General features: G+C 34.6%; 3 protein-coding genes across 3 annotated transcripts in view; 2 read left to right on the top strand and 1 right to left on the bottom strand.

The window, feature by feature from the left end:
- Positions 1-25171, top strand: part of LOC126964921 (uncharacterized) — a 648802-nt gene that overhangs the window by 598411 nt on the left and 25220 nt on the right. The window lies entirely within an intron of this gene.
- LOC126964941 (uncharacterized) lies at positions 944-15021 on the bottom strand. Its single transcript, XM_050808272.1, has 4 exons — positions 14909-15021; positions 11483-11693; positions 9195-9293; positions 944-2025 (listed from the first exon to the last, which is right to left on the bottom strand). The coding sequence occupies exons 1-4, from the start codon at positions 15005-15007 to the stop codon at positions 1805-1807; spliced, it is 630 nt and encodes a 209-aa protein (XP_050664229.1). The 5' UTR covers positions 15008-15021; the 3' UTR covers positions 944-1804.
- Positions 16054-23207, top strand: LOC126964945 (lopap-like). The gene is made up of 4 exons (XM_050808278.1): positions 16054-16220; positions 18595-18802; positions 21458-21556; positions 22969-23207. The coding sequence occupies exons 1-4, from the start codon at positions 16104-16106 to the stop codon at positions 23163-23165; spliced, it is 621 nt and encodes a 206-aa protein (XP_050664235.1). The 5' UTR covers positions 16054-16103; the 3' UTR covers positions 23166-23207.

A 25171-nucleotide genomic window follows, 5' to 3' on the forward strand; every position in this document is an offset into this window, starting at 1 on the left:
TTTCCAGTTACCAGATTTTGGCGAGGAAACACGTGTGGAATTGTTTGGAGACAAATATTGGCGACAACACTAAAGAAAACTCAAATCATTTGTATAATTATGGATTTCCCAAAGTAACGCCTACTTCAATAAAAAAGTACAATTATTATGAGAAATTAAAAATACCAGTTGGCTATCGAATCTTTACGATCATTTTAGCATTTATATAAAAAATCGAAGAATAGCCAATTCGTACAATCAGCGGGCGCAGGCATTTATATAGCAAAACAACTATGCCGGGTCAGCACTGGTTTTTAGAACAACTTTATTTACAGATACAATTGGAAATAACTAAATAAATTCAAAAAGCAAAATATTGCTTTTTTAAATTTGAATATTAAAACTACCACTTATAACAAAATACAATCACGAAATACTAATTCAATCAATCAAATAACAACCAAGTTGGAAAGGTTTTATTAATTCTGATTAGACAGAGATGACCATAATAAAGTATGACGTCACTTCTTGGTCTCGCCATAGAAGCTTTACAAATTTATGTTTTGCGAGATAGGTACTGACAGAAGACCCGTACTCCAACTGTGTAATAAACTCGAACTAAAGTTATTCCAAATTTAAAACTTTTTATGAAAATAAGGGATGAGACGAGCAAGGCGTTCAGCTGATCGTAATTGGCCCTGCCCATTACAATGCAGTGCCGCTCAGGATTATTGAAAAACCTTAAGTTTGTGGCACTACGATTGCGCTCGTCGCCTTGAGACATAAGATGTTAAGTCTCATTTGCCTAGTAATTTAACTAGCTACGGCGCCTTTCAGACCGAAACTGAGTAATTTTTACACATTACTGCTTTACGGCAGAATTTAGGCTTAGGCGCCGTTGTGGTATACATAATATAGCATAAAGCCAGCATCCTGTGCAAAGGAGCCTCCCACTGGTAGTGGTCTCTTTGTCACTATAGATATATGACAGGACGAAGTGATTTTAAACGTGGACTAACTTTAGTTACATTGCGTTTATAAATATGACAGCGGGATTTCAATTTCCTGTAACTTTGTATTTATTTGTCTGATTTTAATTTTATTTTCAGTGTACATCATTATTATTATCTTCATTTATGATCAATTAATAAAAAAAATACCTTAAACTATAACATACCTACATACAACATTAAAATTACTTAAACATAAATAATTAATGATTTTATTGTTTTTTTTTTTATAGTTAATTAAATACATTAATATTTAAATATTAATAGCTGATTCCCTGCGACTTCGTCCGCGTACACACAGAACTGAGCACGTACATATATACATACTATATATGTAAACCTTCCTTGAGCTTCAACGAATCTATTACAATAGATTTCATTGAGATCGATCGAATAGTTTAGGAGTTATTAGGGAACATACAAACATACATTCTCTTTTATATATATTTTTTTTTTATGATAATAAGGGATGAGACGAGCAGGACTTTGAGCTGATGGTATTGATACGCCCTGCCCATTACAATGCGGTGCCGCTCAGGATTCTTGAAAAACTCAAAAATTTTGAGCGGCACCACAATTGCGCTCGTCACCTTGAGACTAAGATGTTAAGTCTCATTTGCCCAGTAATTTCACTAGCTACGGCGCCCTTCAGACCAAACACAGTAATGCTTACACATAATGCTTCACGGCAGAAATAGGCGCCGTTGTGGTACCCATAATCTAGCCGGCATCCGGTGCAAAGGAGCCTCCCACTGGTAAAATATATTGATAGATAAGGGATTTAGGGGGCCACTCCGTAGGTAGGGATACAGTTCCTATACATACGGTCTTCTGAACAAGGATACCGCTCCCAATGTCGTCAGTATCAAGGACGCAGGATACAAGTTGCTTCCGGCGTTGATCCTACAGGAGTCTTCAGTATTGTTGAAGTTCATGAAGGGTGTGTCCTGGAGATTGTACTTGGCAATCGCCAGAGATATTTTGTTCGCATCCATAGCTTTAACGTGTGGCATTCTTGTTAGCTTCCAAAGCTCATCTGTGAAATAAAAAATGTCAAATTCAATAATTATTATTCAAAAATGGAATAAAAAAAACCTATGCGTCTCGGGACACCCGACAGAAGTGATATCTTAAACTAATCTAAGTTGAACTATTTAATATTAAAATTGTTTAAATTATGAAAATTCGGTAATCTGTCGCACTCTATGCAACTATAATAAGCAATTCAACAGTACTGAACATTTTAGTAACAGTAAAGGCTGCTTTAAAAGGAATGTTAATAAAAATCTAAAGGAAGGTTAAATTTAGAGTAATTCACAAACACACACACACACACACACATGCACACACACACACACATACACACACACACATGCACTCTCACCAAACCCCACACTCACACACATTGTAAATTCGTTATTAGATGTAAGTCCTACAAAATAGTATTATTATAACCTAATTTAAGTTCTGTGGATTTTGTGATGTTTTAAATAAATAAATAGATAAATAAATTACTTAAATTTTAATATGATAAAGTAAGGAAAAGTTATTTATTAATAAAATCTTTTATTTATAATACATTATATTTTATACAATTCGTGAATATGTACATTACCTCGTGGAGTTGCAGCCTATCTTGTATTTAGCTGATAGTTTTTTTTTGTTTATTATGTATTTGTTGTAATTCTGTTGTGTGTACCTATTAAATAAATTTGAATTTTGTGTACATTATTAGTATTATTATATAATTCTATAAAAGTTATACAATTGGTTAGAGTGAGAGAAGAGGCCTGCCTACTGCTGGTGTATGCGTGAGAGAGAGGGAAGCCAGACAGACCGGCATCGTAACGCGTTACGTTACGAAGCGTTTTACTCTCCCATAAGAAGTTATAACTTCAAAATTACTCTTTGAAAGTTGGAATTGACTTTGAAACTCCCAGTGGGAAGAATTGCCTCAGAACTGATAAAAATAGAGCCAATAAACTACTATTCAAATTGTAAAACAAAAGAAAATATGTTATGTACTTTGTTAAATAGAAATCTATTGAAGTAGGCGTTACTTTGCGGAACTCCATTCGACACGTGTTTCACCTCTACACGAAGCATCCTCAGGACGTGTTGACTCGTTAAAATCTGGCACAATACTAGCATCGTGCTAGACTATTGTTTAAAGATAATTATTGGCGGAATTAACACTAACTCAAATCATTTAGATAAATAGAAATCATTATATATTATTTCCTGATATTAATAATTTGATTTTCACAAAGCAAAAACATTAGACATAGACAAAATATTTACAGATATATACAACATGATAATTATAACATACTTATTATTTCTATTATCGTGTAAATTACAAATTTCTCTTGGAACTGTAAGCTTATAAAACTCGCATTTGGTCCTTTTAATTATGTCATCATTCAATCCCTTTGAACTTAGATCATATATACATCTAGATAGACTGTTACAGCTGTGAAAACAACACAAAAAAAATAATTTAGAACTACCCTCTATTTTGAAAAATTCACGCACACTAACACAAAGTGTCATACAAATCGCGAGTGTGCTACGTAGCTTGTCACGCACACTAAACTAATATTCTTGGCCTGTTTTCATCTATCTAGACGTATAAATTATCTAAGCCTTTGAATTCGATTTCTACCAATATTTTCGTATTTTCATCCCAAAATTAACCATGTATCTACATCAAATACATCAAAAGAACCACAGCAAAATAAATATCCCTAATAAAACAAACAACAAAAACCTCACGGAAAACACAAAGAGAAAATACAAATCACATTGATTCCGGAATTGTTAATTATTTCCTTAGCATAGAAGCGAGTATCGAAGCGGTGACCTTTCAAATTAATTTTCTGCTTCACTAGAGTTCGGAGCCAGCGAACCGGAAACGTGCATGATCCCGACTTGCTATTTACTTATTCGTTGCATAATCTCGGTATATATACCTAAGAGTATATATATATATAAAGTGGATGTTTTAGCATTACATCATATTAATCCGACAGACGTTGTTGTGTACATACTAAAATAAAATACTGTTTTCAATGAATTTGTCAATAAAATTTCGTAACATGAATTATTTCGTTGCTCCCTGTTGATATAATTATCCGTACAAATGTGAAAGCTTACGGCCGTTTGACATATTCTTATATTGACAGATAGCATTGGACTATAACGGCCGTTCCCAATATTCAGTCTATCTCTTACTTGAGATAAAAATCGTAACTATCGTTGACTTTTCTGTCCTAATGAACATATCGACGATAACTCACCTTATCCGTACACGCTGTCTGTCAATGGGGCGACGTATAACTTACCAGCGATAGAAGTTTGTATGGAAATTGCAATTCACGCGTTCCAATAGGTGATAAGAATGACTTATCGAGTATATTGGGACAGCTTCAGATTATTGACAGCTTATTTCTGACAGTAGAAGGTAGTAATTTATCTCTATCTGTAGATAGTATATTGAGAACGGCCGTAACTATGTTGGACATAACTATGGATAGATAAGATCTTGTCATTAAACGGTGACAGCGATGTATGTAAACTAAGGGTAGATAGGTTATTGAAAACCGCCGCGTGTCTCATTCAATTCCCAGACCATAAAAATAGGCGTCAAATAAAACTCGCTTAGAAAAAATTGTCAACAGTCTCCATAAATTGCTACATCCCTTGAGTAGTTGATTAAATACTGACATATAAGATAAAGATATAGATGGCTGAAAAACAACTAACTCACCGTCGTAAATGGGATTATTAATTATGAATTTATAATGTTTTTACACAAATAAAATTTGAAAAACAAAATTTTATGAACGATGCGGGATTCGAACCCACGACCTCCGGCGTTCCGTGCCGGTGCTCTAAACCACTGAGCTAACCGTTCGAGTACCGCCTTGTTATAAAATTCTGTTTGCTTTGTTCAACTCTCAGGTTGTGCCTTCATCTACAGGATCTACTTTACAGTTGATAACCTGCTCAACCCCAATATTATATACCGGCAAGGAACGCCGGAGGTCGTGGGTTCGAATACCGCATTGTTTATAAAATTTTGTTTTTCAAATTTTATTTGTGTTTTAATCCTAGAAGTGAGGGTTATCACTTTAAAAACATAACAAATTGTTTATAATGTTTTTTTCAAAGTCAAAGAATCTTTATTGAATTAGGCGTAAACCGCTTTTGAATCGTCACTATAAATATTTCTATTAAATTATTGAATCCAGCATGTGATCAAGTCATCTCCGATCGGCTTGATTCTTTCGCTTTGCGTAGCGTTCTCTCTGCATCTTCTACCGCATTTATCACGGGGAGTGCTCAGAGGAGCTGTTCGGGTTGATTCCAGCGGCCGAATTCCATCACCAGAAATGTCTGGTCAGAAATGACGTTTTGCAGGTGATATTTTGTACGTAATGACGTACAAAATATCACCCGCAAAACGTCGACGTCTGGCATTCCACAACCGCGCGTTATGCAAATAATTTCTTGCCTCGCACAGCCAATTTGTGCATTAATTACCAGCTTCGGTTTTCCCGAACGAATACGATTTAGGGACCTTCAAGAAAAGGGCATACTCCCACCTTAAAGGCTGGCAACGCATCTCTCGACACCTGATGTTGCGGATGTCCATGGGCGGTTGCCTCATCTCTCCCCATCCCGTGAACCTCTTGCCTGTTTGCCCCCTCTTATATAAAAAAAATGTTCGGAAAATTAATAGCACGTGAGATTTGAGAGAACACACAAAAAACTCAACGCCAAGAGTGGCGTTGAGTTCAATCAATAGAGTTTATTACAATTGCTGTTAATATACAAGATTAAATTAGTTTGTAAGGTACTGCATCCTATTTAATTATGATTTTTATTCAAAGATAAAAGCGTTTTATAATTAAATATTTCATAAAAAGTAATAAAAAACAAATTGTGTTTTCGTAAAGGCATAAAAGGCATTTATTTTCTCAAAATTTATTACTTTAGAATTCTTTTTGATGTCATTTCTAATATACTAGGTACTACTACCACTTCGGAAACAAATGGCGCTCTGAGAGAGAAGAAGCGGCGCAAGAAACTCTCCCAGAATTCTTTTTTTGTTTTTTTTTTTACTATAACAGGTCGACCTAGCAACACAAGCAGCACCCGTTCACGAGCGGACGCGCGGGCCAGCCATCGTTCCCTTCGCACATATTTGAGGGTAGGAGACGACCCGGCACATGGCACTGCTGCAAGCAATGCCATTTTAGTGAGCATGACGAACCGTGTTACTCATGTGCATACGCATGATAACTATAAAAATTACAAAAACAATGCTCACAATGGCCCACTTCCCGTTTCAAATGTTTCATGTTTTCCCGTCAGAAAACATTTCGTTTGAGAGTGCGCAGATCAGGTGCCAAGTCATCAAAAACTTGAAAAAAATTGCTAAAAATACACTTTTGAAGATAGTTTTGATAAAAATAAATATAAATTTATAAGAAATATTGGTACAAAGAGCTAATCACTTGTATCACTCAGGTAATCTTGTAATCACTTGTATATATATACTCGTACTATATACGGATATTCCTCCAAGCCGATTGGTCATCGTGTAGGAAAATGACCATCACCCTCTAAATTCTAATTATAACTTCACAGTTAACTACCCTTCTAAAAAAGACAAACATATATACATTAAATGTACGATAAAGTAGCTCACCAGAAAGGTTACTTGAATAATTTGAAAAAGCAGTCGACGCTATTAAATGGGACATAATAGGTTTAAGCGAAGTGCGAAGAAATAGAGATATAATCATAACGGAGATTAAAAAAATATCTGTCAGCAAAAGTAGAAGAAATAATTGGGCTATACCGAAATAAGAATAGCAATCTTAAACATTAACCCCCTTATTCTTATGAAGTCTGCTCACTTAAAGCATTGCTAATTCTCAATCTTCTATTGACCTAAGTCAGAATGAGAAAAAACACTCCTTAGCGGCTGTTGACGTTTGAAAATTGAAGAATTTTTCGAAAGATTACAATCGATCAACCACTATATGAAAAAGAATGTTATAGTTATGGGTGATTTCAATGGCAAAATAGGACAACGTAAGCCCGGCGAAGAACACATAATAGTCAATTCTAGTTATGGTATACGCAGTAAAAATGGTAATAAAATTATCAGTTATGCCTTACAAAATAAAATAACAATTCTCAACAGTCAATACAAAAGAAAACCTAATAAAAAAAGACCTGGGTATCACCTAATGGAAATTATAAGAATGAAATTGATTTTATTATGACAAATAAAGCGAGAAGTTTTTCTAATACACATGTTTTGAACAATTTTTTTTAATGCCGACCATAGAGTGATAACAGCACATAGGACCAGCCAAAAAGTCGAGAAGGAATTATAGAAACACCAAGCCAGTACCTATAACAGAGGATTACAAGAAACTACAAAATAATCTGTCCATAGCTTTAAGCCAGGAAGACAAAAACTATGAGAATATAGAAGAATATATATATATATATATATATATATATATATATATATATATATATATATATATATATAATTAATTAATAACTAACCTAATAAGGGATAATAATAACCTAATAAGGGATAATAATAACCTAATAAACTATAAAATGTAAACCAGAAGCAAAGACCCTATCAGAAGAAAGTTACCTATTTCAAAAAACGGTAAGGCCACTAAAACTAAAGTTGCAGAATCAAGTAAAATAAATAAGATCTCAAATACGCGTAGATATAACTCGGGAAAGAGATAAAAATAATAAATTAAATAAATAAAAAAAGTTCTAGAAATTATCGAAACCTAGCGGAAAATGTATGTAAAAGACAATGAATATGATGTTATTACAGACAAAGATCCTCGACCGGAGATCCTTCTTAGTGAAACTGTTTCAGCTATGAAATCACAGATAAACGACAAAGCACCAGGACCTGACCAAATATCAAATGAGATGCTTAAAGCCACCTCACCTATAATAGCACCCAAGCTCACTGAACTATTTCATCAAATCCTGAAGACTGAAAGCATTCCGGCAGACTGGACTAAATCAACTATAGTACTAGTTTATAAAAACGATATTGGAAACTATAGACCGATAAGTTTGATTGCAAACATATATAAAATTTTCTCCAAGGTATAACTATCAAGAATCTCTAAGGTATTAGACGAGAACCAAAACAAAGAGCAGGCAGGCTTCAGCACAAAATTCTCGACTGTAGACCATATACTCACAGTAAAACAAATATTAGAAAAATTTAAAGAGTACAAATGTGTATATTATCTAGGTTTTGTCGACGACAATAAAGCTTTTGACTCGCTAGAACATGATGCAATATGGAACTCTCTTAAAGTTCAAGGAGTTCATGGAAAAATAATAAATATTTTAAAGAATGTATACTCCAAAAGCACAGCTCGAATAAGATTAGATAAATCCAGCAGCGAGTTCCCAATAGAAGGAGGAGTTAGACAGGGAGATCCTGTATCTCCCAAACTATTATCAGCAGTATTAGAAATGATATTCAGAAATCTTGAATGGGAAAGTGAGGGACTTAATATAAATGGGGAAAAACAAAACGATATACGATTTGCGGACGATCCAGTACTATTTTCTGAGTCTTCAAAGAAACTAGAGCATATACTACAACAATTGTCAGATGAAAGTGCTAAAGTATGCCTCACAATGAACGTATACAAAACTAAAATAATGACAAACTCTGATTGAAAAGAAATTAAAGTAGATGGTAAAACAAAAAAGAAATCGATAGAAGGATCACGAACTCCTGGAAATATATAAATAATGGTCAAGGTTTACCTGTGGCAGGCTCCTTTGCATAGGATGCCGGCTAGATTATGGGTACCACAACGACATCTATCACTGAAGCGTGAAGCGGTAATGTGTAAACATCATTATGTTTATGTCTGAAGGGCTAGCGAAGCCGTAGCTAGTGAAATTACTTGACAAGGACTTAACATCTTATGTCCAAGGCGCAGTTGTAGTGCCGCTCAGAATTTTTGTTTTTTTCAATAATCCTGAGCGGCACTGTATTGTAATGGGCATGGCGTATCAATTACCATCAGCTGAACATCCTGCTCGTCTCGTCCCTTAATTTCACAAAAAAATAAGGCCTAAGTCTATCAGAAGTAAAATAATATAAACATTAACAGAACTTACATGTGCTGCTATTTCCTTCGGGAGCATCATTACATCCAAGTATCACAGCGTAATGTTCGTAGTTCACACCCAATACTGAATATTTCTGGGATTTTTTATCTGTAAATCAAATTCAGATTCATATACGACAAATCTTGATACTTTATTGATATTATGTAATAGGAAATAATTTATTTTATTTTTCGGAATTTATAGATTCTAAAACTAGTGGTTTTTTTTTTATTTTGATCAGCGTAGCTGGGTCAACCTTAGGCTATAGTCTTAGATAATTTATACGTCTAGATAGAGTCTCTTGCTGTTAGACAACCGATAAAAACAGGCCAGAAATATTAGCTTAGTGTGCGTGACAAGTTACGTCTTACAATTTCTCAAAATAGAGTTTAGTTGTAAACTTAATTTTTTCGACGTTTTCTAACGGCCATTTTCGATAACATATCTATCCTTAGTTCAACTTACAGATACATTGCTGTCACTGTTTAATGACAAGATCTTATCTATCCATAGTTTTGTCCAATATAGTTATAGTCCAATGCTATCTGTCAATAGGATAGATTTGTCTCCGTCTAGTAAGTTGAACGTCAACGTAAAAAGTCATTGAGAGAAAAGATTAGTGAAATAAATATTATGACAGTACACTGCCAGTACATATACAAGAACCTCCTATACGCTCATAAAAATATTAGCCAATTTAAAAAGAATAGTGATGTACACAGTGTCAATACTCGAAACAAACATAAACTCGCAAATTCATCTACTAGGCTCCGTAAAATTGCAAAATCTTTTAAAGTGGATTGAGTTATATTTTATAATAAACTCCCAAATGAAATTAAAATATTACCTATTAAAAAATTTAAATGTATCGTAAAAAATAAATTAACATCTAAGGCCTATTATAATGTGAAAGATTATTTGAATGATAAAGATAGTTGGAATTAATGTTCTAAATTTTGTTAATGAATATTGTTATACTCATTTGAATGCTATTGTAACTTTTGTACTTCATCCTGACTAGCACTAAATAACTTATAAAGTTTTACAGTGAATAAAGATTTTTTTTGACTTTGACTTTGAAAACGGCCTATCTAGACGTATAAATAATATGATTATTTGCAATATTACGGTTTTTTTTTTGCTGGCGTGTTAGGACACGCGCGTATGTATGCCCAATTAGTATTCCGTAAAAACTGTTTTGATATGCAATATTTCACGATATTCGTTACAGTAGGTAGTATAAAGAGGACAAACATACATACAATGATGTTTATTAATAAGAGAAAATATTATATAGTATTTTCTTTGATTAACGCGAGTGTTACACATTTTAATAAAACACTTTTTAAAGTATTAAACGAGTGTAATTGTAACGGTGTTTTTACATTAGATTTTGCGTTTTTGGGGACCAGGTCCCCCTGGATACGTGATCTGGAAAGGTCTCGAAACGTCGGGTTAGTTAAAATAATAATAAATATGTTACTTTTACGCAAAATCTAATGTAAAAGCACAGTTACAATTACAAATCAATCCTTTAAAAGTATTTAATTTTAAAATATTATCTATATAATGTACATGTATATTATCTATATAGTTGACCCAACAGACGTTGTTCTTTTCTTTATAAAAAAAATCGAATGAATTTGAAATCTAAACTAATGAAAAAAATAAGACATAAAACAAAAACGTATTTTTGAATCATTCACATGTGGGTAATTAAGTATTACCGCTCCCTGCGGGTGAAGTTTCTCAACTAAAAAAAACATAATTCATAACTTTAGCCGGAAGACGTCCACTGCTGGTCAAAGGCCCAAAATCTTACGGTCGGTTGATCCATGTTATCTTGCCTACCAACACTACATCTTCCGGTACAAAAGAATATTCCTACTTTATCAAGTCTCTGGGCCTTATGGTGCCAAAGATATCATCATAGGTCACTAAATAGGCGGAAATCTCTCACATATAACAGAAAACAATTAAATTATTCACCAGGAGGCTCCTTTGCACAGGATGCCGACTAGATTATGGGTACCACAACGGCGCTTATTTCTGCCGCAGCAGTAATGTGTAAGCATTACTATGTTTCGGTCTGAAGAGCGCTCTAGCTAGTGAAATTACTGGGCACATGAGACTTAACAACTTATGTCTCAAGGTGACGAACGCAGTGCCGCTCAGAATTTTTAGGTTGTTCAACAATCCTGAGCGGCACTGCATTGTAATGAACAGGCCGTATCAATTATCATCAGCTGAACGTCCTGCAAGTCTCGTCCCTTATTGTCATTAAAAAAAATTATTACCAGTATAGGTGACAAAGAGTAGATCACCCCCGCTGCCGCTGTCGACAGTGAGAGCCACAGAACCGTTATAGAAGCTAACAGTGTTGTTTACCACCCAACTGATAGAGATATCTGTGGTGTTAATACTTTTGTGGTTGAACACCACCATAGCGCAGTCACCGTCGATATTCAGGTCAGTTGCCACACCTGCTAGATACCATTTGCCATCTAACTGGAAGAGATAAAAACATTTTACGATTAGTTATGTTTTCTTAAAGTGATAACCCTCACTCCTAAATTTTATGTTGGTTTTTTATTATTTAATGATCTGTATAAGTATTATTTATAATTACTGAAAGTGGATTTGTTAAAACGCAATCAGATAATCTTCCAAAAAGAGATGCGTTTATGATGCTGTTTGATGACGTGTTCTTGTGTTTCGAATCCAGATTTTATTTCTTCTGAATTTGAAAAGAGTGAAAGTTGCTAGGTAATTATGTGATAATTAATGTAATTTTTAAGTTTTCTCAATTCATATTTTCTCACATTAATTTCTAAAACTAAACATAAATATTTAAATGCAGAAAATATAATTTAATTGGAATTACTATATCCGTTGTTTTTTTTTTCTGTTATTAAAGATCATTATTAATATATGATTCTCTTTGAGATCAATGTTAAGATTCTGTTTTAAGTTTTTGCATTTTTAAAGTAAAATATAATCTAACTATAAAATATATAAAAAATTACATATTCATTAAACTCACTTCAAAATTTGTAAGTACCTTGAATAATATATACCACAGCAATATAAGTAAGTTGTTGGAGATACTTTATCTCTTCTCATTGACTTTTTGGAAGGAAGAGAGGACAAACGTAGTATCATCTGATGTTAAATGATCACCGCCACCCACATTCTGCTGCAATACCAGAAACCGGAACCGCAAGAGTGTTAGTTGTGTTGGAGTGCAAAAGCCCTTTAAAAAAGTGTAGGCGTTTTTTTTTGAAGGTACCCATGTCGTATCGTCCTGGAAACACCGCAGAAGGAAGCTCATTGCACAGCTTGGTTGTACGAAAGCTCCGTAAAGAATGTTCCTTGAAAACCGCACTATGGAGGAACGCAACATGTATATGCCACAATCAAACACCTCTTCACTCCCCGTGATAAATGCGGTCGAAAGCAATGAAGTGACGTCCCTTCGCAACGCCAAGTTATCTAGCGGTACACAGAGCACTGCGTCCCCGACAATTCGAGATTCGGGTTTATACCACTTTACTCGAATAGTTGAATCTTACTTTATCTAGTGCACTATTCGAAAGTATCTTTGGCACCAGAAAATACTTTTAAGTAAGTTTTTGCCTTTGTTCAATTATTTTATAAATCACAAAATGTAATTAAATTTAATACATTTCACCACAATTGTGACAAATTTGTTTACACAAGACAAGTGCTGACAATACCCAGCGCCCGCTCATTGTATGAATTATCACTATATGTAATGAAATGTCATGGACTAAATTAGTTGTATTGCGAATTTATAGGCATTTCTCGGTAAAAAAATAGGTTCTAAATAAGTAATCACATTTATATTATATACTAAAATCTTCTCCGAAACACGCTGCATCTAATGGTTCAAGAATTATTCTGATTGGTTCAGTAGTTCTCGCAGTATAACCGAAGGAAAAAACCGGCCCTACATTTATTAGTACAATTTAGATTCTTGGGATAGACTCTGACATCACAGAAACCCCGCGCAAAATGACGCGTTTAAATAGCCGAAATATATTGCCGGTAAAGATGATTTATTTTTAATTGAATAAGAATGTTTTTATCTATAATTTGATGTGTTTGATAATTTTTAGGATGCAAAAAATCAAATTTAAGTATGTATTTTAAAAATTCATGCATATACCCTATTTGTATACATAATTATTAAAATATAAAGTACAAGAATAAGACCAAAACTGATAATAATGAAAATAATAACAATTACACACACTTTTACGTAAATTGTCTAGTCCTAAACAAGAAATAGCCTGTACGATCCATGATTTGCACCTTCCGTGATTCGAACCTGAGACCTCTAGCTTAGTGGGCCCCTAACCACTCCGATATATGATCCGTCATAACTAATGTTGCTATTATAAGATATTGATAAACTTTAATGTGCCTAGACGTGTCCAATTCTGCATCACGTCATCTTACCTCTCATTTTAAACATAATAGCGAAAACCTGAATTTAAAAAGAATAGCATTTTTTTATTTACCCGAGTGTTACATTTAATTAAAATACTTTTCGAAGGATTAAAACGCTTGTAATTGTAACAACAATTCCCCCCACGCCAAATGGAGCTATAGATCGGCTCCATTTTGGCTCGCGCGCAGCGTCTATTTTAGCGCATTCATTCTACGTGCATTAATAGATTGCTTATAATTAGGATGATATGAGAGAATATATAAGAAAACTTTTGAAACAAGCTATAAGATCATGCAAAATAAACTATCTTAGAAACAAAATGACAGTCAGAACTTGGTCAGGGCGTAGTGTGCCAAACGGCACTTCCGATTTTAGTGTATATGAAAGATCTAGTCCCAAATAGCATGGGTCTATTTTGACAGTGTGAGCGTAAACTTAAAATTTTACTATTAATTATTTAACCCAAATACTTCGTGACCTTTTCAGAGCACGATTCCAGGTTGACAGGAATCGAGATAGTAATTGTTATAGTTGTGAAGTTTAGCGCCATTTATTGCCTCGGAGATGGAATTACTGACATAGGTTTTTGGAAAATTTACTGACAATTTCCTCTTCTTGAGCAAAAAATTCTCTTTGGTTATCGAAAATATCTTAATATTAGATAAATTGGTTTAAGATAATGGTTGAAATTTAAAACTAATATCAATTCCTGCCTTATCGACGATATATGAAAATTATATAAATTAACAAAAATCTGATTTTTCAAATTGAAAAATGGAATAATTTAATCAAATTAATGTTTTATCATCAGTCCTCGATAAATCTACTGATGAACGAGATCCTGCCGTTTAAAGTGGGTCAAAATCGCGCCCAAATCAGTCGGTTACAAACTAAAATACATACAGGTGAAGCTAATACAAAGCGTGTAAAAAGTATTTTTATTTAAAAACTAACTGACCCGGCAAACGTTGTTTTGCCATATAAATTATTTTTAGAGTTGACCGTTTCTTGGACATTGCAACATTACTTTATTTTTCTAAAATAAAAGAATTTTTCTAAAATTACGTAGTCTAAGTTACTCCTTATTACATCAGCTACCTGCCAATCAAAAATCCCGTCAAAATCGGTCCAGCCACTTCAGAGATAAGCTGGACCAAACAGACAGATAGACAAAAATTGTAAAAAATGTTATTTTACATTACAAACAGACACTCCGATTTTATTTATATATTTAGTCATTATGACTCACTTCTTTCAAATCCAGCTCCGTAGGGCTCACAAAAGGACAACTCGCATTCCTCTCCACAGCCCCGACGGCGACCAACGTTGTGAAAAACAAGTATAACATTTCGTAATTAAGATCGGAAGCTGTTGATGAACTGAGTCGAGACGTCGCTGCGGCTGGCTTATATTATCTTCCTTCATCGGTGCGCTGATTTCCGTAATTTTGAATTGTATTGTACTTTTTTAGGTTCAAATTAAAAGGAACGGCTAGAATTACTTATTTATTTATTCATGAACAATTTGTTGTTTTTAAGGTGATAACACTCATTTCTAGGATTAATACATAATGTGTATTAATTCTAGATTTACAAGAGCGACATATCAAGTCAATTTCCTAATTTGCAAATATTGGGGTTGATCAGGTTATCAACTGTAAGGTAGATGAAGCCACAACCTGAGAGTTGAACAAAGTATACAAGATCTTAGGTTAGCTCAGTTGGCAGAGCACTGGCACGGAACGCCAGAGGACGTTCATATCCAAGAATCCAAGGTTATCACTTTAAAAACATAACAAATTGTTTAGATTTACAAGAGCGACATCTCAAATCAATTTCCTAATATGCAAATATTGGGGTTGAGCAGGTTATCAACTGTAAGGTAGATGAAGCCACAACCTGAGAGTTGAACAAAGTATAAAAGATTTTAGGTTAGCTCAGTTGGCAGAGCACTGGCACGGAACGCCAGAGGACGTTCATATCCAAGAATCCAAGGTTATCACTTTAAAAACATAACAAATTGTTTAGATTTACAAGACCGACATCTCAAGTCAATTTCCTAATATGCAAATATTGGGGTTGAGCAGGCTATTAACTGTAAAGTAGATCCTGTTTATAAAGCCACAAGCTGAGAGTTGAACAAAGCATACAAGATTTTTTGACGATATGTCACTCGAACGGTTGGCTCCAGTCCCGCTTATATATTTTGTATAACACAATATTTGCATTTAAATCAATAGAGATGTAATACAGGCGTAGATAACGGCTTACATTTCTTTTCGCATATTTCCTTCTCAGAATTCCCATGTTTAGATAATCTATTTTATGCCGAAATATCAATTCAATAACCCTATACGTGTTCATCTTTTATCGCATTTATCTTCGAGATATCGGTATCTTTAACATGTAGTTTGAGACAAACATTTTTGTTGAAAATGCGAAGAAATGTATAGAAATATTTTTGTAGTTTCGTTGGCTTTAATTGAAATAATTTGTGGTCAGGTGCTACAGTTTGGTCAATGTCAGGATGTGAACACAATTCAGTATTTTCAAATTGATAAGGTGAGGTATATTTGAACCATTGTTTATAGACGATTTATCATGTGTGTCACTCGCGAGTGATCTGTATTTAAATATCGATGGAATGTAAATTTATTGAAACTTCTCAAACAAAAGTTTAAAGTAATAAATATTATGACTGTTCATTGTCAGTACATTTTGAAAATTTAACAGACGTTCACAAAAATCATCACCTTTTTGCTCTTAATAATGATTTTCATTATTATAATACTAGAAATAAGGGATTGCTTGTAACTAATTCTAGTAGGCTTCATAAGATACATAATAGCTTTAATGCTAAATTTTTGCACTTTTAAAATAAAGCCCAAGCCACTGTTCAGTTATTACTAGAGACCGGATTATATGCAAATGCATATAGCATATGCTTTTGCATATTTAGTACCTTTTCAGCGGTTGCATATTTAGGAGAAAAAAAAATATACATATTTACGCTCGATCTCGCTCATCGTTCGATTCTTTTCATAGTAAGCCCAAACGTTGCTCCCAAATTTAAGTTCTGCCCAGTAACTTCAGTAGAACGCTTCTTTTCCGCTAAAAAAAAAATTATTAAGCGATTGTAGACACAATTTGTCTACAGAACATTTAGAACAGTACTTAGTCGTACATATTTTTAAAGGTAAATCTTAAATTTCATTGTTACCTAAGTAGATATATCTTGTTATAGTTTTTTTCCACAAAATACGATTGTCAGTACAAGCCTTTATAAAATAAAATATGACTTTTTATTTTTTCCTGTTTAATTGTATGCATATTATGTTTAATTGTATACTTTTTATGGATTTTCATGCATATTTTAGCTATTTTACTTGCATATTTGCATGCATATTTTGGGCATTTTTGTAGAATATAATCCGGTCTCTAGTCATTACATATAAATAAATTTAAATGTTTTACTAAAAAATGGCTCTGTCGTAAATCTCGAAAAAATCGACAGTACAATATTGTTGGGAGTGTTTCTTGCGCCGCTTCTTCTCTCTCAGAGCGCCATTTGCTTCTGAAGTAGTAGTAGGTATTAGTATCTAGTATATTAGAAATGTCATCAAAAAGAATTCTAAGGGAATCAATTTTGAGAAAACAAATGCCTTTTATTGAAACAAATAACTTTTATTTTTCATTTTGCCTTCGTTTGGTTTTATGATAATGAAAGGTGTTTGTTGCGTGATGAAATACAAATGTTTTGTATTATGTTGATGCTAAGCCCTTTATTATGTCTACGACTTTTACCACCTTGTTCCGAAAAGCCGTCGAATTACATCTTCGCACCACAAGAGACAAACTAAAATATCGTGGAAGACATATTATTACGTACACAACGCGGTTTTCATGGATTCATCTTCGTACCACAAAATTATGGTATGAACGGCTTTGGGCGGTGCATTCTGATAATACAGCATGCCAGGCCGGCAATCCTCTTGAGATTCGTTTGTGCACCTTATATGCTCGTTGGTCCTCCTCTGATATAGAAAAAGTTATGCTCCACAACTAATGTAATTGAAATATAAATTGTAAAATTGAGAGTTTGGTCATTGGCAGGATTGATGAATGGATGTAGAAAGTCAACTCATGCTTATAGAGCTAATGTAAATAGAAGTGATTACGGGTACTGAAAACTGACTTGTTGTATAAAGATATTGGTGGCCTGATTGATGAAACTTTAAATACAGCCGCCCATGTGTTTCTGCAATACCAGGCAGAGGTCTAGAGATGCTTGAAAAGAGTGGCCGTTGAGTTTCATGTATGTTCTTCTCACGAGCGCAACGTCTACCAAACATATGGTAGATTCAGTAATTTAAAAGAAATATTTGTAGAGACGATACAAAAGGGCTTAGTTTAAGCCTAATTGAATAAAGTTTATTTGAGTTTGACTTTGCGTTGCCGACCTTTGAATCAGAGTATGTTCTTAGCTTGAACTTCCTAAAAAAGGTATTGATGAGATCTGATGAAATTAGGAAGTCGTCTGCAATATGTTACCTATTTTTGAGACCCCGGATACTGTGAAGATTATCCATTTAGTACATTTTATGTTTAGTTAAAGTGTAACTTCTATTACATCGCCTCAAATATTTTCGTCCATCGCATTGAATATTGCATAACAGCCGACCGCGGAGGTGTGAAGTTGAATCATTAATTTCAACAACTGCTTTTGTGTCAGTTTAGCCGAGTGGTCTAAGCCTCCAGATTTAAGTTCCTAAGAGGAAGCTTGGGTTCGAGCCCCACATCTGACGAAAGGCTTTTTTAATTAAATAAATTGTAAAGCGTAATAATATATATAAATTTGGTTTCTTTCTTTTGATTATAATGCTGATATCATGAAACCACTTTCATAAAACAAAGCAATTTTTTATATTCTTTACAGTTTCTAGGTAAATGGTATGTTATTGAAAGTTTTCCAATACGGTACGAACGTAACGCGCACTGCTCTTACAAGATCTTCGAACTGTGCGACCGAGTGCTTGAGATCCAGCACGGGTCTATAGCGGACGAGGTCCACCACATCATTCACATGAATAGCACGTACTCGCCAGGATATGATGCTGTGTTAAGGATACAGGCGAACAATATAGGTCAGTACTGAACCGTCATTTTATGGCCAGCATTCGACAATAATTCTTTTATTTATTATCAGTATTATTTAAACACGAGTCATGTATTCATCATTTGATTGAAAAGAGTGGCCTTTGAGTTTCTTGTATGTACTTCTCACGAGCTCAACTTTTTCCAGACGTATGGTAGATTTAGTAAGTTTAAAGAAATATTTATAGTGACCATTCAAAAGCGCTTCATCATCATCAGCCGCAAAACGTCCACAGCTGGACAAAGGCCTCCCCCAAAAATTTCCACGACAATCGGTCCTGCGCTGCCCTCATCCAACGTATTCCGGCGATCTTAACCAGATCGTCGGTCCATCTTGTGGGAGGCCTGCCAACACTGCGTCTTCCGGTACGAGGTCGTCATTCGAGGACTTTACTGCCCCAACGGCCATCTGTCCGTCGAACTATGTGCCCTGCCCACTGCCACTTCAGTTTCACAATCGTTTGGACTATGTCGGTTACTTTGGTTAAAAGCGCTTAGTTTAAGCCTATTGGATAAAGTTTCTTTGACAGTATAAGGCTCCGTTGCACAACACACCGGTAAGTTTTGCACTGTGAAACCAAAGCGGAGTTGTCTGCCTTCAAGCAATCATGAGTGTTTGGTTTGAAAGGTGTCGTAGTTAATTAAATTTCTGATCTACTGTGACATAACATCTGACCTCTCAAGGTGGCAGGTGCTATAGAAGAACTGTTCAAAATGTTTGCTCGTAAGATGTATCGCCTATCATTACGTGATTCACAAACCTCAATTAGCGAGCGAAATAAACGTATGCCGGTCCACATACTTCTTAATGTATTCTAATAAACGCGCTTTCACCAGTGCGAGGCTCCTTTACACAGGATGCCGGTTAGATTATGGGTACCAAAACGGCGCCTATTTTTGCCGTGAAGCAGTAACGAGTAAGCATTACTGTGTTTCAGTCTGATGGGTGCCGTAGCTAGTAGTAGTGATATTACTGGGCAAATGAGACTTTACATCTTATCTCTCAAAGTGACGAGCGCAATCCTTACACTAGAAAGAGTGAATCATGTCTACTTGAGATATGTTGTTTATCAAACTGAATCTCCTACGTCATACTCTAATCTCTAATTACATAAAAGCATTATACGATTATGGTTTTATGTACAGAATCATGAATATATCGAGTCATTATTCGGCTCGGCTGAGATGTAATAAAATTTTTACATTCCAAATTTTATCAACTATTTGATTGTAGTCAACTTTTTTTCCGTTCCTAGTAGAATCTTCAGAAAGAACGACATTTACTTTTCAGCTCCATTATTGAAAACAGATTTGGAGTATCACTCTAATATTTTAGGCTCCCCCCAATAGACTAACAACCAAATTGTATTGATTTATATAATACTAGTTCACTATCTATGGCTAAACATACTAACACCATGTTTGTTTGTAATTAGGTGTGTTAATTAGTGAGTTAAATATTATTTATTAGTTTTTAGTCAGTTGATCAAATATTGTAGTCTTGTAGGGCCAGTTGCCCAAATAAGACACAACCTTTTCCTTAAACCTTTAACCCCTAAAACCTTTTTCCTAGCAAGTTGCCGGTACAAATTAAGAATAAACCGCAAGCCGCGACATCTATGGTCGCATGGCGAAACAATTCTGTCAAGTAACCGCACGCGAAAGCACGCTAAGGCAAATATAGAAGAACCCAGGATCTTGCAGAAGAGCTGAAAAGCTGCTATTTCCTTTTTCCCAATGATTACTGTTCTGTTCACCTGAGTACCCCCTTTATAAATACAGTCCTCTCAAAATAAAAATTTATGAACGATTATCTAATCTAGATATTATCTTAATCTAGATTTGCAAGAGCGACATCTCAAGTCAATTTCCTAGTATGCAAATATTGGGGTTGAGCAGGTTATCAACTGTAATGTAGATCCTGTAGATGAAGCCACAACCTGAGAGTTAAGAAAGCATACAAGATTTTTTGACGACACGTCACTCGAACTGTTAGCTCAGTTGGATGAGCACTCGCACGAAACGCGAGAGGTTGTAGGTTCGAGTCCCGCATCGTTCACAAAATTTTATTTGTGAAATAAATACAAAGCCAGCTTTAAGGTGGCACTTTACATGGCTATTTGTATTTGTGTATTTATTATATTTGGCAAATAATTGCCATGTGGTGTTTATTTGACAAAGTGGTGGCCTTATTTGCCTATTTGACAAATAAGGCCAGTACCAAATACGCGTTACCGTGCGCTTGTCGGTTTTTCGAGGCACATCAAAAGGGTCAAATAGGCAAATAAGCAAATAAACCGTCCACACATTGGCCATATTTAGATTTTAGAAGCGCACGCGCCGTGAACTTGTCCGGACGTGCTTTTGTGTCTGTGTTGTGAGTGAGAGAACTGGAACAACAATTGAATATGAATTGGGACAATGAAACAGTGCTAAAATTCCTGGAATTGTACCATCCATAGTGTCTGTAAACACCTTGCATTCTGCTTCCAAATGTTTGTGTGTTTGTTATTTGACTGCCACGTGTGGATGGTTGTATTTGCATGTTTGCCTGAACGTCATATATTTTGCCAAATGTAACAAACACCCAATAGTGAACACAAATAGCCATGTGAAGTGCTAAAACAATAATTGTACAATTACAGATCCGGTCGGGATTCCGTTGTCTGTTGTTTCAACAGATTATACAAATTACTCTGTGCTTTATGGTTGCAGGGTAAATGAACATTTACAATTGAAATATCGTATGTATACTCATTTTTATAAATGTTGGGTAGATTGTTTTTTTAACATGCTTTACGGATGGAATTATTTTTATCCCTTTTATCTGATTGAGTTTAAATATTGGTTGTGTTATTTGATGGTACTTAGCTGATCAAAATAAGGATATGCAAATAATTAGTTGTTACTTCTAGAATTGAGGTATATTACTGAGATCATTTATACGTCTAGATGGACTATGACAGCTGTGTAAGCGTCTAAAAACATTGAGTTTAGAACTAACCTCTATTTTGAGTAATTAACACAAAGTGTAATGCAAAACGCTAGAGTAAGACGTAGCTTGTTACGCACGGTAATCTAATATTCCTGGCCTGTTTTTATCGGTTGTATTTTATGAAAATAAGGGACGAGACGAGCTGATGGTAACCCAGTACAATGCAATGCCGCTCAGGATTCTTGAAATACCCAAAAATTCTGAGCGGCACTACAATTGCGCTCGTGACCTTGAGACATAAGATGTTAAGTCTCATTTGCCCAGTAATTTCACTAGCTACGGCGCCCTTCATTCCGAAACACAGTAATGTTTACACATTACTGCTTCACGGCAGAAATAGGCGCCGTTGTGGTACCCATGATCTAGCCGGCATCCAGTGCAAAAGAACAACTTAAATTACTAAGTGATTATTAGAGTTTTTTTAATTAATATTGAAGTATCAGGTCTATTTTTCATAGCCCCATCGCTAACGTTTATTTATACCTAATAAAAATAATTATACAATTATATTTCATTATTATGCACTGTCGGAATAAATCACATTTTCTAAGCAACCAGAAAAAATTAGATTATTATTATATACTTATACTTAAACCAGAGTTAGAATATATTAGCGTAAAGATGACAGCCCGATAATGCCAATGACCAATTTTGATTTGTTCAATATACTTTGTTGATTCAAATTGTAAAGTTATTCCCCTATTCCCAGTAAAATCCTCGAATGGCGACCACATATCGGAAGACGCAGTTGGTAGGCCCCCCACAAGATGGACTGACGATCTGGTCAAGATCGCCGGAATACGTTGGATGAGGGCAGCGCAGGACCGATCGACATGGAAATCTTTGGGGGAGGCCTTTGTCCAGCAGTGGACGTCTTCCGGCTGATGATGATGATGATTTTCCCTATTTTCCACGCACAATCAAACTATGGAGTGAAATTCCTGTATGTAGTTTTAACACGGGTGTCTTCAAATAAGCGACACCTAGTGACGGTGATTGGATTACTTATCTGGTGGTCACTTACCTACAAAGAATGTTTCTAATTCCTCTTCTTTCGCGTACCGCATTTCATTTATCTTAGGACCAAGCAGTAATAGCACAAAATCAATCTTAAAACAATTTTTTTTCCAAAGAGCATTAAAATTTAGTTTTCTCTTTCAGTAACAACATGGATCTTATCAAGAAGGAAGACATTAGAAGCAGAATACTTAGAAACAGCTTACAAAGATTTAAGCTCATTACCAGATGCAAGTCCTTTGTATCTTCACAAAATAAACCAGGATGTGGAACAGTGCCCCTATCTGTGGACGGCACATATTCACACCGTGCCGAGAACCAGAGATGACATCGGGAAGTGATTGCGATATTTTTATATATTTTAATACACGTTTTTGAGAAAATTTCGTTTTTATATATAAACTAGCTGACCCGGCAGACGTTGTTCTGTATATAATAAATAAAATAATGTTTTTTATGAATTTTTCAATTATATATCATAACATCAAGAATTATTTCGTAAAATATGCCCGCTGTCGTTGTATTGAAATTGTTTTACAGCAGAACTGTCAAACCGTGCGTCAATAAATTCTCTCATAGAAAATATGTCCATACAAAACAAATATCGGACGACGGGGGACACATCAAAGTAAAAACAAAATTGTTGTTTTTATTTAATTCCGAACACTTTCATATTTATTCACCTTTTAAACGTTGCCTGGACTTCCACAAATAATTCAAGACCAAAATTAGCCAAATCGGTACAGCCGTTCTCGAGTTTTAGCGCGACTAACGAACAGCAATTCATTTTTATATATATAGATTTTAAACAAGTGATGACCCGGCAAACGTTGTTTTGCCATATAAATTAAGTACAGAGCGCTCGCACATATAATAGTAAATTTGGCATATCTTATTCAACTCTCAGGTTGTGGCCATCTACAGGATCTACTAAAAAAGGCGGCCAAGTACGAGTCAGACTCGCCCATAAAGGGTTCCGTAGCAGCAAGTAACATACTATAAAAGTTATATAGAAAGGAAAATGATATTAAATTAGTATAATAGAAAAGGCAAAACAATCTTTGCTCAAAATCATACAGTGCAAATGAGCTCTCATCATTTATACGTATTAAAATAAACTCGTTCAAACCAATTTTCGGTAGAAGTTTGCATGGTAATGTACATCATAATATATTTTTTTAGTTTTATCATTCTCTTATTTTAAAAGTACCAGGGGAACATATTTTACCACTTTGGAATTGTCTCTCGCGCAAATTATTTAGTTTAGAATAAAATAATATTAGAAACCTGAATATCATTTGAAGGCCTATCCATAGATATCCCACACTTATATGATAAAAAAAAATGAGTTTCATTTCTAAGTATGGGGAAACCCCCAAAATTATTTTTATTTTCTATTTTGAGTGAAAATCTTAATACTTACCAAGCTTCAACAATATAGATCTTAAAAAAGTGGCTGTGACATAATCATACAGACAGACAAGCATGACAAATCTATAAGGGTTCCATTTTTTGCCATTTGGCTACGGAACCCTAAATAAAATTACGACCCATGCGTACTCGAACGGTACCCGAGATGTCGCGGGTTCGAGTCGCGCATCATTCATAAATTTTAGTTACAAATTTAATTTGTATAATTAATCCCAGAAGTGAGGGTTTACGCCAAAAATAAAAAATTGTTTTGGTATTATATAAATTAAGTTTTTCATACATAAGTAAAACAGAAGGTAAGCATCGCGTCGAAGAGCCATTATCGATAAACAAAACTTTGCTTTTAGAACAGTACACCGCATAATATTTTATCTTCTTGTTCACCTAGAGAGAAAACGTTCCAGGCTATTAGTTTCTAATTAAATATATTATAAATTATGTTTATATTTGTAACGTTGCATCAGTCTTATTATTCCAACGTTATAAAATTTAATTCTCTATTTAACACAATATTTACTAGAGGAAAATAATCATCTTTATAACCCACTACTCCACAGCTGAATATCTAAGAGATCCGACAGCCTGGCACTAGATTATGATTATTTTATAGCAATAGCAATGACAGTACAATATTGTATATTTCATTAAATAGAGCGCAAAAAAGAATGCTGGTAGAGTTTCTTGCGACACTTCTCTCAGTGCGCCATTTGTTTGCGAAGCGGTAGTAGCATCTAGTATATTAGAAATGACATCAAAAATAATTCTAAATGAATCATATATTTTTTGCTTTCTTAAACGAAGTTCGCTTGTTGATCTTAATTGGGGTGTGATGGTACATCGGGAGTAAATGAAAATATATAATATGTGCAAGAAAAACAACAGTCGGAAACAGTGGTCCTGCAAAAGTCACGAAATG

Source organism: Leptidea sinapis, chromosome 6 (assembly GCF_905404315.1).
Source record: "Leptidea sinapis chromosome 6, ilLepSina1.1, whole genome shotgun sequence".
Lineage (NCBI taxonomy): Eukaryota > Metazoa > Arthropoda > Insecta > Lepidoptera > Pieridae > Leptidea > Leptidea sinapis.